Consider the following 15,690-nt stretch of genomic DNA (forward strand, 5'->3'; position numbering starts at 1 on the left):
CAAAGCTTTTATGTTGACTGGGAAAAGGTTTGAGGTATAGAAATGAGAACAATTATCCTTTGTAAAATGGATCTGGCAAACCAGCTCTGGCCCTCAAGAAAGAATAAATCTCGTAAATGCTTAGTAAAAGTGTGAATGGATAATAAAGTTGCTTCTTCCAGATCTTGAGTCCAAACCTCTGAAATAAGCTCCAGAAGAGGCAGCTGTTCCAGTAGACTGAGCTTTGTCCTGACTTTGGAGAGATTTCCAATGGAAATTATGCTATCTAAGGCCAAGAACACTACTTCTATGGGGTCAAATATTATATCAGGCTGCTTATTGTGAAACCTGAAATAACACTTGTCAGACCCCCTATGGAGGTTATTCAGTATTAACCTCAAAACAGGCTTCAAATCAGATGAATGGAGGACAGCAAAGTACAGTTAAGTAAGTAAACCTACCATAACAGTAAATGAGAAGGGAAAGGTTTGTCAGTGGTCTCCATGAGGTGTCTTTCTTTGACACCAGACTGATGAATGCAGAAATCAGAGGAGTCTGACTTGAAGCATGAAGAAGATTTCCCTGAAAAGGAGGTAGGCTTTCCCACTGCCTGTGTAGCTCTCCTATACAACTTTTGAAACCCATCCGCCTGAGATAATCTTTGGTCAAAGTGGAAAATGAAGCAGGCTCTGGTACAGATTTAAAGGAGTAGTGGCATTGGCACAAGCTTTGGTGTGAGGAATGCTGCAATAATCATTCATTACTGATAGACTGTCCCTTTTTCTGGAATGTTCCCTCTTAACTGTTTGACCCTTCTTGCCACTTTTTCTTGAAACTCTGTTTGCCAGAAGTTTGTTGTCTCCTTTTTGAAAAACAAAACTGTTGATCTTGAAGCCTAATAAACGTAGGATGAAAAATCTTAGTAGTACCCTCAATGAGCTTCCCTTTTTCATCAAGTTGTTTTTAGGGTGGCCACATTTTCAAATGCCCAAAGTGGGATATTTTTTTGTAAAAATGTGAGATTTTGCAAGACAAAACTTAACCAACAGCCAGTCCAAAGGACAGAACTTCACTCTTTTGCCAAAATAAAAGCTTATTTTACAGCATTTGAGTTGAATATGCCATTTCCTATCATATTTATGTGTTTCAGATACAAAATAACTGTTTTATGCAACTATTAAAGAAAACTTAAGAAATATATTTTATCGTAAAATCTCAGGACATTTGCCATTTTTTATTTTTTTTTTCTCAGGACACAACTGCCCAAAGTGGGACTGTCCCTTGCAAAGAGGGGCAGGTGGTAACCCTAGTTGTTTTGAGTATTTGGGTGACAGAAGGCCAAACAAAAACTCATTATCCAAAGGAGAATTTACAATTTCAGGTTTATCATCTTCAGAAACCTCTGATTACGAATCCAAGCAAAATATTTCATTACGGAAGCAGTTACCAGTAGCAGCTGTCCTGGCACAGTGTCAGCACAACCATATATACACTTTAAAAATGCTTAACTACTTGTGAAACAGTAGAGTCAGCAGAATTCAGATAAGACCTCATTTCTGTACAGGTTAAAGAGTCAGAAAAAAATCCTCACATTATCTAAACAAACATATATCTCACCATATGATCCTGATAATTCAGGATTCTAAAGGCTAAGGTAGTAAAATAACTTTTCTTCCCCAGTTTGTCGAAAGCTTTCCCATCTTTATGTGTAGGAGAAGGACTAGGTAGTAACAAGCTTTTTATTAGCAGCTGCACTAGAAACAGAGATGGCTACAGGGTCAGGTCTGGGAAGAGAAAACAAATACGACTGAGGAGCTTTATAAATTAAAGAACACAGGGTGATGGTCAGGCATTTTGCAGACTACATAAAAACATCCTCTAAGGATGGCAAAAGAGGAGGAACAGGGGTGGTTACGGGAATATCCATCTGAACCACATTATAATAATTCCTAAAAGATGTGGAAATTTCATCCTGCTCTCACTGAAATATCCTGTTCACTCCAGAAACAGTTAAAAAAAAAAAAAAAAAGGAAATTCTTCCTAAGCAGAATTGAAAAACGTTTTTGCCAGAATCAGAGACTGTGATATGGGCAGAGAAAATAGAAGATGCCCTGTCCTTATCTCTACCCTATTCCTCTAACAGGGAAACCTCAGAATTTGAGGGAGCTGATCTATTTTTTGTTTTCACAAGTATTCAGGTAATTTCAGGAGGTTTTAAAGCCTGAAACAATTCTTTAACTAAATAAATAAACTGGTCTTGATCATCAAGAAAAGTATTAGAAAAAGATAACTGTTTAACTTTTTGTTTTTTCTTTCTAGAAGGGGACCAACTTATAGCTGGTACATCATCACAAAGAACAGGTCTCTTCTCCCAGCTACACAGGGAGGCATTCCCCTCTGAAACTTCCATGACTGAAGAAAATGCCTCTCCCATGCCTACTAAGGATACCTGAACAGCTGCAGAGACCATGGCTAGCCTCCAGTCTGTGGTGGCTGAAGTGGCTATACCAGAGTGTTCGGAGAAAAGAGCAAGTGGTCTGGGGAACACCCATTAACCACAACAGTCACCCACTAGCACTTGAAGCGCTGACTGTGGCCACTAGGAGTGAAAGGGCTCTTTGGCAGTTTTCTTTTTCTTTGGTATGGAAGGAGAATGAACTGAGGTTCTGATACGTTGCTCCATGTCCCTGCCGAGAATGAAGCATGGTCACTGGTAAACAGTGTTGAAAGGAGTTAGCCTGTAGGTAAGTTGTCACAAAGTGTACATTAGCACACAAAGAAACTTACATTCTTGTTTAAGTACACAAGTCCCAATTCACAATACAAATTAGTTCAAAATCAGTATACTTATTAAATATAAACATATATTGTCTCATATGGCAAGCTACTTTTAACAATCCTTTAAAAAATAGTAACACAGTGAAAATGCAAATATTCTTAAAGATGCCTGGTACTAATTTCTCACAAAAAGTAAAATGTGTGGAAGTAACTCCCCAAGGGAACTTACTGGCCCAGTAGTGGAAGACGGGAACTAATCATTGAATCTCTAAAGCCCAGGAGGAGTGCCCGCATGGTTGTCAACGAAGTATCAAAGATTTTTGTGCCCAGGATGCTATATTCCTCCCAAGGAGCTCACACTAACAGCAGTTTGAGCACACAAGTAGAGGTAAGACTGGCCAGCTGTTATATCCTTGGCAGGATATAACCCATATAGCTAAGGCTACTACAGCAGTGATATACGATGGACATCTATTATTCTTTCTGATGCTGCTGTCAAGAAATATAAGTACTATGTCTAAAAACGGCAACTGTTATCCTTCTCACGAAAAGCCTCCATGTAAGACTGGAATAACCAGGACTAAATGTAATATAAAGAAATAAGCTTCATTCCTCTCTCTTTCTTTATGGGGTGTCCCAACAGTAGAAAACCAGACTACAGTTATATGTTTTATAGTCATCAGGTTTTTAATTAATTTATTTTTTTCCTGTTGGCCTATTTGATGACTCAAAATTAATTCTTAGTGCTAAAAAGCAAATCTATGTTCTTAGTTATACCTAGTTATGTGGTGTACAGGTTTTAGTCAGGACTGTATTTCAGATGTCCATGGAGTAGGGGGGGTTGGATACTGCAGAACTTGGGTGGAAAAGGGATAAGACTGAATGATGTATGTTGGCTTGGGGTGGAATGCGAGAGATGGCAGAGTCCTCCTGCAAGAGTACCATCTATGTCAAGTCTCAGTTGTGCAGCTCCAGTGTTAGTAACTATTGGGGTACAAGGCCACAAAACAGTGCACAGCACTCTGATGAGGAATTTCCGATTTGCTGTAGCACCCATACTGATTCAGTGTAGTGGGCCCTGCACAATGCTTCCCAGTCGATGGGAGTGACAGGAGCATGCAAAAACTTTACCAAAACTGTCAGAATGATAGTCATGGTCCATGGTTTCCTCTCCTACTCCCTGTGTCCTAAAGTGCTTGGGGTTGAAGAGAAAACAAGTGGTTTAATAGTGAATGGGTACTTGATGGTCATGGGGGTTGTGCAGGTAGGCAGCACAAAAACAGATGTGTTAAAAAAAGCTGTGGCCCTATATAAACAGCCCACCATAGAACAGCCATGCTATTGTCCTTCTTTGCAGTGTAAAATGCCTTAAAATATGACTACATGGTACTTAGTAGCAGAATTTCTAAAAGCCTTGTTAGTTAAAAGCAGTTTACAGCTGAGGAAATTGCCTCTGCTATAAATGGGTCTTATCCCAGTCAGACTTTCCTGGTAAACAAATGTAAAATAAATAAGTATGGAATTTTGTGCCTGTGCATAAGTAATGTGTTAGTAGAACAAGTCTATATATGTTTATATTTATGAGTATGATATCATGCTGAGGAAGACTGGATACAGAACGAGAGTTACCGTGTTCTTCTGTCTTGCCTCCAGCTTGTTTTCCAAGTCCTTTTTCTCTAACAGCAGTGCATTCATTTGCTGTAACCTCAGAGTTTGTTCTTTTGTCACCAATGTCAGTTGGTCTTTCTGCTGAGAAATCACGTCCTGCATTAAAAAGAAATGGTTATTGTACATGACATCATTATTTTGCATTTACCATACTGTATAGTTTTTGTGCTAGAAATGAATCAGCATATTTGTCTCTTCTCCAGTGTTTTCATGATATTTAGTAAACTGTACTGCAGGTGAAGGAGTAGAAGACTAGTCAACACAGCAGGCTAGGATTCATAACCTAACCAATTGCTTGGTAAAAAGAGTTTGCAGGATGTGTGAAATCTATGAAAACCAGAAGAAAGGAATGTTGCATCTAGCTGTACATGTGTTATCCCAGCCTGCTTTGAAAGGAAGCAGACAGATGATGTTGATATGATTTTTCCCACGTACCCTAAAGTCAAAGCTTTATGTGGCATTAGGATATTTTTTATCTTCACTATTCTTGTTCTGAACATCACCTAATTACAGACATGAATATATTGCAATGCACATGAAAATATTACTCTCAGAAACTAAATAAATATCTTTCAGAAATACAAACTCCAAGAGTGCTACATTTATCATTTGGATGCAAAAAAAACAGTTCAGATCTAAATATTTGTGTACTGTTGTTAAAAACAGTAACAATTGTGGAAATTACCAAGACTTTCAATTCCTCATGTGTTAATACAATCATTTGACTCTATTTCAGAAATTATCCAAATACAACATTCAAAATCAGGGGGCTGGAAGGATAATGATTGTAAATCCATCTCTGTTGTCCAGAGCAAACAACATTTAAATGTAAAGAGAAAAGATCCATTTTTAAAACAGAACCTAATGCCACATATATATAAAGCATGACCTGCAGGATTAAGATAAGACAGACGCATACAACACAATAAAGTAATAAGGTACCTCTGTTAAGGAGGAAGGTAAGGAGAGAATCAACCCAACTCTGCTCCTCAGTATAAGAGGGTTGAGGTACAGTTTCATCTATTACTGGAGGATAATCCCCTTATTATTAAACACTTTCTCAGTTTTTCATCCCCTCAGGCATTCATAGTACTGAAAAATACTTAACTCAAAATGTGTTACCTTACATGACCATGGACTCAGCTTATTTAAGTGATATACTAAGTAGCTGTCCACCTTTTAATGGACTTTAACATGAAAATAGCTATCAAACTTTAGTTGTTATTGTTTTTCTTATATACCATGATTCATTCTATATTTTGACAATTGTTTTATTAAACTCCTTTACTGTTTTCTGCTTCTTCCTGCCCTGTCTTAATTTTATTCTGCACAACCTGTACTATTGCATCTGTTTCTGCTCCTGTGGCAGTCAGTCATTCTTCCTGAAATGCCATTATACACACTGTCAGTCATTTTGTGCACTATACTTTCCACCTGGAAATCTAAAACTAACTCACATCATTTTTCTATTACATTGCCTTTCTTTGCTCCATATTTAATGTACTGCATGGAATATCTCTAAAGCTTTTACTGTTACTGCTTCATTGATATGACAACCACTGCGACTTCTGTTTGGCTCTGCACTTATTAGCTTATACAATTGCTTTCAACTCAATATTTACCAACTGTGGACTCTTATATAGAAAGCAAACTTACTATAAGATATTCTAATAGATCACTGTTGCTATACCCTAAACTCTGTGGGTCCTACCCCTCATGACTAGCCAGCTTTGCAAAGCTTTAGGGTGCCTTCTACTCCACGGTGGTGGGGGCGGCCATGGTGGTGCAATGGTAGGCATTGCCACCTCACAGCAAGAGGTTCTCCAGTTCGATCATCAGCTGGGGTGCCTTCTGTGCGGTGTCTGCATGTCCTCCCTGTGGTCGCGTGGGTTTCCTCCGGGTGCTCTGGTTTCCTCCTACATCCCAAAGACATGCTGCAGGTGGACTGGAAACTCTAAATTGGCCTTAGGTGTGAGTGCGTGTGTGTGTGCCTTCTGTGGAAGGTTGGGCACTGGGCTGGCAACTCAACACTGTAAAACTCCACTCCAATCATGAGCGGACAGGTGATCCGCTGTGGCGACCCCTAACCAGGAAAAGCTGAAAGAAGAAGAAGGGTGCCTTCCACTCACTCCACTGTCATGACCTTGAGTTGGAATGGAAAAAGCTTCAGGAAGGGAGGCAAGAGCCCTGAAAGAACAATACTAAGAAACAAACCTAACAGTAAACTATATAAAAAAGGGTATGTATTATCCATACCCTGTTAATCCAAAAAGAAGAAAAAGGTCATATTATGGGATCTGGAGGCAGGGATGGCTAAACAGTGATTTATTAAACATTGATGGTTATAAGTCTAAGTGTACTTATTCAACTGTACTATGTTCAACATATAGAGTACTGTTCCAGTAGCCATATCAGTAGGTTATAATTGCTTAGAAAACTGAAAAGGGAAGGAAGCTAATAACAGAAACTCCTGGAGCTTAGTCTTAGCAAAGCCTGTTCCGGACCTAGAAAAGGAACCTAGTGTGTAATGCTTTGTAAAGGTATCTGCAGAGGACCATGTTGCTGCCTCTATAATACTTCTAGGGTCCACCACATTCCAGAAAGCCACCAGAGCCTTTGTGGAGTGGGCCCTAACCTTGCCTGGAAGTGATTTATTATAGCGAGTAAAACAACAACCAACAGTACGAATCAAGCACTTGGAAACAGTTTGCTTTGACACTGGTTGTCTTTTCCTCTAAACGTCACAGGAGACAAAGAGCTGCTCGGCTTTCCTGGAGGCTCAAGTTTTTATCTTGGTTGTATCTGAGCTGCCAATGACCATCCAGAATGAGAATAATCTCTTTATCTTTATTCTTGAGTTCAGGAAAGAAGACATGGAGCTGAATAGTCTGGCTTAAAGTAAACTCTGAGACCATGTAAGCATAAAGTAAAAAGGGTTAGTTCTCAAAGAAACCATGTCCTTATGAAAAATGAGGTAAGGTTAATTCACCATAAATGCTGGTAAGAAACAGCTCTCCAGCAGACGTCAGAACAATGAGTAAAACAGTCTTCCATGTCAAGAACTTAATGGCAAAGATTCACAAAGCATTTTAATACCACGCAAGTGAACTATTTGGATGTGAATTTGGTAAAATCCGACTACCATTTTGTGTCTAGGGTGTACAGGAAGAAAACTTTTTCAAACACCTACTTACATTTTACAAGTTCTCACCCATTTTATCAGAAGAGAAGTGTTTTAAAAGGACAGATGGTTAGAATATGTAGAATGACGTTGGATGACTTAATTTTTACCAAGGAATGTGATTATTTGAAGTGTATGTTTTTGGACAGGGGGTATCCAGCTGAAATGATTGGACAGATATTTGAGGAAGTTAGTGAAGAAAGGAAGGGTAGATTTGCACCCATTCTGGGTAAAGAAGATGACGATGACACTACAAGGGCACCTAAAAACACCTCTAATGATGGATTTTCCTCGGCCCTTACCATTACATATGATGGACAATCTGGTAGGGTTAGAAAGATTTTTGATAGGGAGTGGAACAATTTTGCAAAAGTATCTGATCTGGGACACATTTTTGACAACGAAACAAAATATATTTACAAAAGGGGTTGTAATATAAAAGGAATTTCAGAAAAGGGTAGTAATGCCAAGCGATGTGACAGCAAAAAGAAAAAATTTGGAGTTTTTAAATGTGGGGCTTGCCCTTATTGTAAAAATCTTAAGACTGGTAGCACCTATTTTTTAGCGGCCCATAAGAGGACATTAACACTAGGGTCTTTTGTCAATTGTAACACCAAGGGTATTATATATATTGCTTTATGTGGAAAATGTGAAGCATTTTATATAGGAAAAAGCGAAAGAAAAATAAAACAAAAAATCTACGAACACCTGTATGACATTAGAACCAGGTGTGAAACGAATTCTTTGTATAAACACACTTTGGTTTGTGAAGGGGCACACTTTGATTTTTTTGTGTTGGAAGTGGTCCCTTCAGACCCTAGGGGGGGCTGTTGGGAAACTCTTGTTGCATACAGGGAGCTGTACTGGCAGATAGTTTTAGAATCAAATAAGTTCCCAGGTATTAATGACATGATTACTTTGGCACCTGTCCTAAAAATGAGATCAGCAAAACTCTAACTTGTTTTAGATTGTGTAATTCAAGGCACGTATATGATTCACATATAAGAAAGGTTTATACAAAATGTTCAGTAGATTTATTTGAGATACCAGTTTGTACCACTAGAGGGTAGCATAGTAACACAACATGGATTTGATTTTACTTACAAATATATATTACTTGCATTTATTTGACATATATATTTTAACTAATTTTAATTAAATGGATTTCATCAAAAAGTATTTTATGTATCAACATTACTCTTTTATACATTTTAAATGTTTAAATTGTGACATTTTAGCTGGAGGTATTCCTTTGTGTGAGTTTGTAATGAATTATTCATTACTATTCAATTCTATTGGTTGTTTTGAATCTTAATTAGGGTATTTAATTGTAACTTAGAAGCGCATTGTTATCTGATGAAGTTTTGGACGAAACGTGGAAGTTTATTTTCTCTACGTACTGTTTTTGTGTGCGTTGGTTTGTTCTTCAATAAATTGAATTTTGTATGAGAAAGTCATTCCTGGGGTGTTTGGAAACATTGGTTACTAGCCCTACTACTGGCCTTTGTGCTGAGACCTGGGTGCGTTTTGTTTTCTTACCAGTACTGTTGTTGCACCTTCCATTTTGTCGTTTACTTGTTTTTATCTATGGAACACTCAGCCAACAGTGCCTCTGACACCGAGGGCAGGAAAAATGAAACTGGAGAGTTGCGTAAGCTGACTGGACAACTTACGCAGCTTGTGAGTCTTCTGACCCCTTTAAGCCAATCTATGGCGACAGTGTGTACATCCCTTTCCTTACCAGGGAATCAGGAAGCCCTTAGGTGGTCAGCTTCGAATGAAGGGACGCTAAGGCAACAGGATGGGGCTATTAACACTGCTAATGTGAGCGGTGATTCGAACATTGATATTTTACAAGAACTACCGCATTTTACGTTTGATGAATCACAGGATAAATGAACTGGTCGGCAGTGTCGAGCAAACATTGGAAATAATGACTCAATCCAGGTTTCTGGATTACAAAAAGGTACTGAAAAGTTATTTAAGGACATGGTGAATGTTAAATTTGACTTCACCAATGATAAAAAAACTAAAAAAGCTAACGGCTCATACAAACAAATGCTAGATGATTTACACTTTTATTTAAATAAATATAAAATGCTTGAGATGGACAACGCCTATCTCAAACACCGTCTTCATTTAAAAATTGTACCTAAGGGGTTAAGAGTCAGTAAATACCCTAATAATGTGTATGAAGGGACAGATTTTTATAACAATTTGATTCAAATTTTTGATGACTGTGGTTTTGCTATTATGCGTGCTATTATCTCAAATAATGAACATGAAATGGAGAAATTGTTTAGTATAATTGAAGACATCAGCAAGGCTGTGGTTAATGACCTTCTGTTCTCAATAGAGGAACAAAGAGGTCAGTACAGAAATTTGTTGAAAGATGTTGAAAAGCATTGTGTAGATGTACAGAACAGAAAGTTCTCTAAGATTGACAGGGACTTGCATGAGTATAAAACTCACACTCATTATCCAAAACCTAGATCTTGGGGTAGGCAGTTGACAAACAACCCCTATAGAGTTAATGACGGGTTCTTAGTACAAGACCCCGATTTACACAATGACAATGAAGTGGACAATGAAGAGTTTCCCCCAATTCATAGGTCTGAAAGACTCATGTATAAGGACCCAGTTAGTTACAACTCAAAAAACTACAAGGGGAGGGGGGGACATTCCTCTTGGAGAGACAAATAAGCGGACCATTAGACCAAATTGTATGTGATGGTAACAAATCTACCTACAACCATTTCAACATTTTTAACTATTCTCACATTGTACTTACTAGGGTTCATTTTGAGCTATTTTCTAAAGGTTTTGGTTTTATACCACAACGTAAAACTAATATTTTTAAGCTGCTTGTTGATATCAAGTTGTTTATTAGGAAGAAAAACTTGGAAATATTTTTTAAAGGGAAACAAGCAACTTCAGGTGCTAATGATTTGACCCGTAAGAGCACTTTTAACCCCCCACTGCACCCCCAATTGAAGAACTTTGAGTTATCATTTGAAAGAGAATTAAGGAGCTCCTTGAGGAAAGATTTTATTCGCCCCAATCTTACTACTAGTGAGGAGGACATTTTGGTGACCTTGAGTAATGATAGAGGAGTTCGGGTTATGAAACCCGATAAAGGTGGGGGAGTTGTTTTTATGGATCGTAATATGTATGAGGGAAAGATGTTAAATTTGTTGAATGACGTGGAAAAATATAGTGTTACCTCTATCAATGAGATTAACGTTGCTTACAAGAGAATATATGTTTTACTTAACGAATTGTTGTTGGAAGGGTTGATTGATTTGAAAATTTATAAATTTTTACATGTGGAAAAGCCCAGGATTCCATCAATTTTTGGAATCCCTAAAGTGCATAAGGACTTAGTGGATCCCCCTCTTAGACCTATTGTTTCCTCTGAAGGATCAGTCACAGCACCCCTCGCTAAGTAAATAGATTTCAAGATTAAGCTTTTGGTAAATGAAAACATTTTAAAGGATTCCTGGCACTTTTTAAGGAAAATAAAACCTTTCTTACATGGAGAGACCACTGGCTTCGGCACCCTAGACGTTGTAGACTTATTTACTAGCATTCTACATGATATAGGTTTAGCTTGTTTTGAAGAAATGTTACTGCCCCTCAAAAGAATATCTCATAATGAATTTAGAACTATTTTAACTTTGATGGAAATTGTTTTAAAAAATATTTTTTTATTTTTTGAGGGAGAATATTACAAGCAAACCAAGGGAGTGGCAATGGGAGCACATTGTGCACCAACGTACGCCAATATCATTATGGCCTACTGGGAGAACAAGTACGTCCTGATTCCTAGGTTCAAAAATAAGTGGACATTGTATTGTAGGTTTCTGGACGACTTATGTTTTCTATGGAAGGGTACCGTTGATGAGTTTGAGGTTTTTGTTGAGTACATAAATGGAACTACTAATTTCCTTAAGTTCACAAAGCATTTTAATACCACGCAAGTGAACTATTTGGATGTGAATTTGGTAAAATCCAACTACCATTTTGTGTCTAGGGTGTACAGGAAGAAAACTTTTTCAAACACCTACTTACATTTTACAAGTTCTCACCCATTTTATCAGAAGAGAAGTGTTTTAAAAGGACAGATGGTTAGAATATGTAGAATGACGTCGGATGACTTAATTTTTACCAAGGAATGTGATTATTTGAAGTGTATGTTTTTGGACAGGGGGTATCCAGCTGAAATGATTGGACAGATATTTCAGGAAGTTAGTGAAGGAAGGAAGGGTAGATTTGCACCCATTCTGGGTAAAGAAGATGATGATGACACTACAAGGGCACCTAAAAACACCTCTAAGGATGGATTTTCCTCGGGCCTTACCATTACATATGATGGACAATCTGGTAGGGTTAGAAAGATTTTTGATAGGGAGTGGAACAATTTTGCAAAAGTATCTGATCTGGGACACATTTTTGACAACGAAACAAAATATATTTACAAAAGGGGTTGTAATATAAAAGGAATTTTAGAAAAGGGTAGTAATGCCAAGCGATGTGACAACAACAAAAAGAAAAAAATTTGGAGTTTTTAAATGTGGGGCTTGCCCTTATTGTAAAAATCTTAAGACTGGTAGCACCTATTTTTTAGCGTCCCGTAAGAGGACATTAACACTAGGGTCTTTTGTCAATTGTAACACCAAGGGTATTATATATATTGCTTTATGTGGAAAATGTGAAGCATTTTATATAGGAAAAAGCGAAAGAAAAATAAAAAAAGAATCTACGAGCACCTGTATGACATTAGAAACAGGTGTGAAACGAACTCTTTGTATAAACACACTTTGGTTTGTGAAGGGGCACACTTTGATTTTTTTGTGTTGGAAGTGGTCCCTTCAGACCCTAGGGGGGGCTGTTGGGAAACTCTTGTTGCATACAGGGAGCTGTACTGGCAGATAGTTTTAGAATCAAATAAGTTCCCAGGTATTAATGACATGATTACTCTGGCACCTGTCCTAAAAATGAGATCAGCAAAACTCTAACTTGTTTTAGATTGTGTAATTCAAGGCACGTATATGATTCACATATAAGAAAGGTTTATACAAAATGTTCAGTATTTAGTTGAGATACCAGTTTGTACCACTAGAGGGTAGCATAGTAACACAACATGGATTTGATTTTACTTACAAATATATATTTATTACTTTTATTTATTTGACATATATATTTTAACTAATTTTAATTAAATGGATTTCATCAAAAAGTATTTTATGTATCAACATTACTCTTTTATACATTTTAAATGTTTAAATTGTGACATTTTAGCTGGAGGTATTCCTTTGTGTGAGTTTGTAATGAATTATTCATTACTATTCAATTCTATTGGTTGTTTTGAATCTTAATTAGGGTATTTAATTGTAACTTAGAAGCGCATTGTTATCTGATGAAGTTTTGGACGAAACGTGGAAGTTTATTTTCTCTACGTACTGTTTTTGTGTGCGTTGGTTTGTTCTTCAATAAATTGGATTTTGTATGGGAAAGTCGTTCCTGTGGTGTTTGGAAACATTGGTTACTAGCCCTACTACTGGCCTTTGTGCTGAGACCTGGGTGCATTTTGTTTTCTTACCAATAAAGTAAAAAGGGTTAGTTCTCAAAGAAACCATGTCCTTATGAAAAATGAGGTAAAGTTAATTCACCATAAATGCTGGTAAGAAATAGCTCTCCAGCAGACGTCAGAACAATGAGTAAAACAGTCTTCCATGTCAAGAACCTAATGGCAAAGATTAGCAAAGCCTCTGGTAAATCTGCCTCATATCCAGGAACCCTGTGTATCACAAAAAGTGAGTCACAGGATGAAGCAGTACAAAAAACACAACAGAGATGTGAGGAGATCATTATCCCCATTGTTAAGGCAGTGGACTGATTTCACTTCCTTATTTGTGAAAAATGAAAAATAAAAAATATAAAACACTTAAATGTTACAATATTAAGCAATTCTATGAAGGTCCTGAACAAAGAAACTCAAAAAAGTACTTGAACTTATATTTAAGAGGTTGCTTCAAATTAGTGGAAAATTCATAGAATCTTACATGGGAAAGATCTGTATCTATAAATGTGATTACTCTGCAGACCTCAGATCTCTTAGATTTAAACATTTCCTGCAAACAAAGTCTAAAATTACATTTACTTTAAAGTTGTTAAAGCTTGTAATGACTGTCTACAAATTTGAGTTTAATCAGATTCTAATTTTAAGGCATATAACATCATTCAGTTTTCACCCTAGCTAGACTCACCTGGGGATGAAGAATGTTAAGATTTATTCTATACTCAAACTTTTTTTTTTCAAAATGTGAGATTTTACACCTGATATACTGATGACTTATCCTGGATGATCCCTTTGAAATACCTTAGCATTGTTTTTTCCCTTAGCTTTCCCCTTGCAGCCCCTCAGAATCTATCCCCACAATCTGTAGTTATTACTTCACCATCTTCATTCTTTACCAACTGATGTTTCACTTTCATACAGCCTGCATAGTACACATAAGGCTGTGCTAAAATACAATTATAAGAGATCTGTTGAACAACCTTGCCTGATTCTCTTAACACTGTCACAATACACAATAAGGCTGGTTTCACATGATCTGTCCAAGGTAATCCTATGTTGACGCCAGCATTAGGGACTCTATACCCACCAAAATATATTTCCCAGTTTATTCTTTGAATCACATTTTTGGATGGATACCACATGACTATTTTTCCAAACCTTATGGTATTGTTCCTATAAGTAGAAAGACCTTGAATAGCAAACTAGGACCTTGGCCATTACCTTGTTTCCCCTAAAATGAATGGCAAATAATCAAAAATCCCTGCCTAAACTCAGTTTTAGCAAGCATTTTGCTATACTGCCTTTGGATAATTATCATGTCTCCTATTCTCCCTTACATTATGGCAGTTCAGACACAACTTTGTACCATTTATCTCACTTTTTTCTCACTTGATTATGAAAATGTTAGTGAACATTTCTGCCTGACATCCTCTTAACGTCATTCCTATATTTTTATAACACCTCTCCAATCACTGCCATTCAATTTCCCTTACTTAATGATAAAGTAATTTTCATATCTGGCACCATCTTTATCAGTACAAAATCTCTGACTGTTTTATCAATTATGTTGATTGTCTGAATTTCTGCATGTTCACCTTCTCTTCTTCATAATTTACTGAATGTGTAGAATGATACCATCCTGAATTTCACTTCCTTTTTCGTTTACTCCTTATCCCAGCTCAACTACAGAGTTAGAGTTTATTTCACTCCTTTCCTTTCTTTCAGTTGTATGCTTTATTTCTCCTGCAGTACTTCTTACATCACAGCTCTTCACATCATTTTCAAAAAAATTATGAAATAAACAAAACACATACTGCTATACAGACTTTCAAATGAGCTTATTGATGGTTTTGGAGAGAATGAAAATCTTTGAACCAGATAAGGGTCCTCACCTCCCATTGTTTAGCTTGCTTAAATAATTCAAGCTCTTTTAGCCTTGTCTGTTCTTTCAGTTCTTCCAGCACTCTGCTCTCTGAGAAGGTCTGCAAGGATTCCAGGTCCACAATCCGACCAAACTTCATCATCATTAACTGACTACACTTCTCTTCCAATTCTAAAAAAAAATAATGCTTGAAGATAAAAAAACCACATCATTTGATGGAAGAAACAACAAAGACAGTCACTGTGATTCTCCATTATAAAATGAAATCATAATAAACTCAGCTTGAGATCAGATTCCAAAACGGCTCACACAACAAATTTTTCTCACACCAGAGTCTAGAGTGACCCAAAGTGAGGCTAGGTCCTCCACATACATGTTAATTCTGTGGCCCTTTGAAAAGTACAGATAATATGATATTCAAGCAGAAACTCAAAGAGTGGTTTCTCTATTACATGATATAACAAAGTATATTCAGATACAAAGTTGCTGTAGGTGTGGGTGTGTATCAATTACATGATATAACAGAGTATATTCAGATACAAAGTTGCTGTAGGTGTGGGTATGCATCTATTACATGATATAACTGAGAGTATATTCAGATACAAAGTTGCTGTAGGTGTG

The 15,690-nt window shown here is 37.1% G+C and overlaps 1 protein-coding gene across 1 annotated transcript in view; it reads right to left on the reverse strand.

Annotated features, from left to right (window-relative positions):
* CFAP44 (cilia and flagella associated protein 44) overlaps window positions 1–15,690 on the reverse strand; it is a 1,689,287-nt gene that overhangs the window by 4,295 nt on the left and 1,669,302 nt on the right. Inside the window, exons 37-38 of the mRNA XM_044073142.1 lie at window positions 15,080–15,240; window positions 4,387–4,521 (exon numbers count right to left, since the gene is read on the reverse strand). Of these exons, the coding sequence (XP_043929077.1) occupies window positions 4,387–4,521; window positions 15,080–15,240 (296 nt within the window). The remainder of the gene's footprint in view (window positions 1–4,386; window positions 4,522–15,079; window positions 15,241–15,690) is intronic.

Source organism: Protopterus annectens, chromosome 5.part1 (genome assembly GCF_019279795.1).
Source record: "Protopterus annectens isolate FY-2018-M chromosome 5.part1, PAN1.0, whole genome shotgun sequence".
Taxonomy (NCBI): domain Eukaryota; kingdom Metazoa; phylum Chordata; order Ceratodontiformes; family Protopteridae; genus Protopterus; species Protopterus annectens.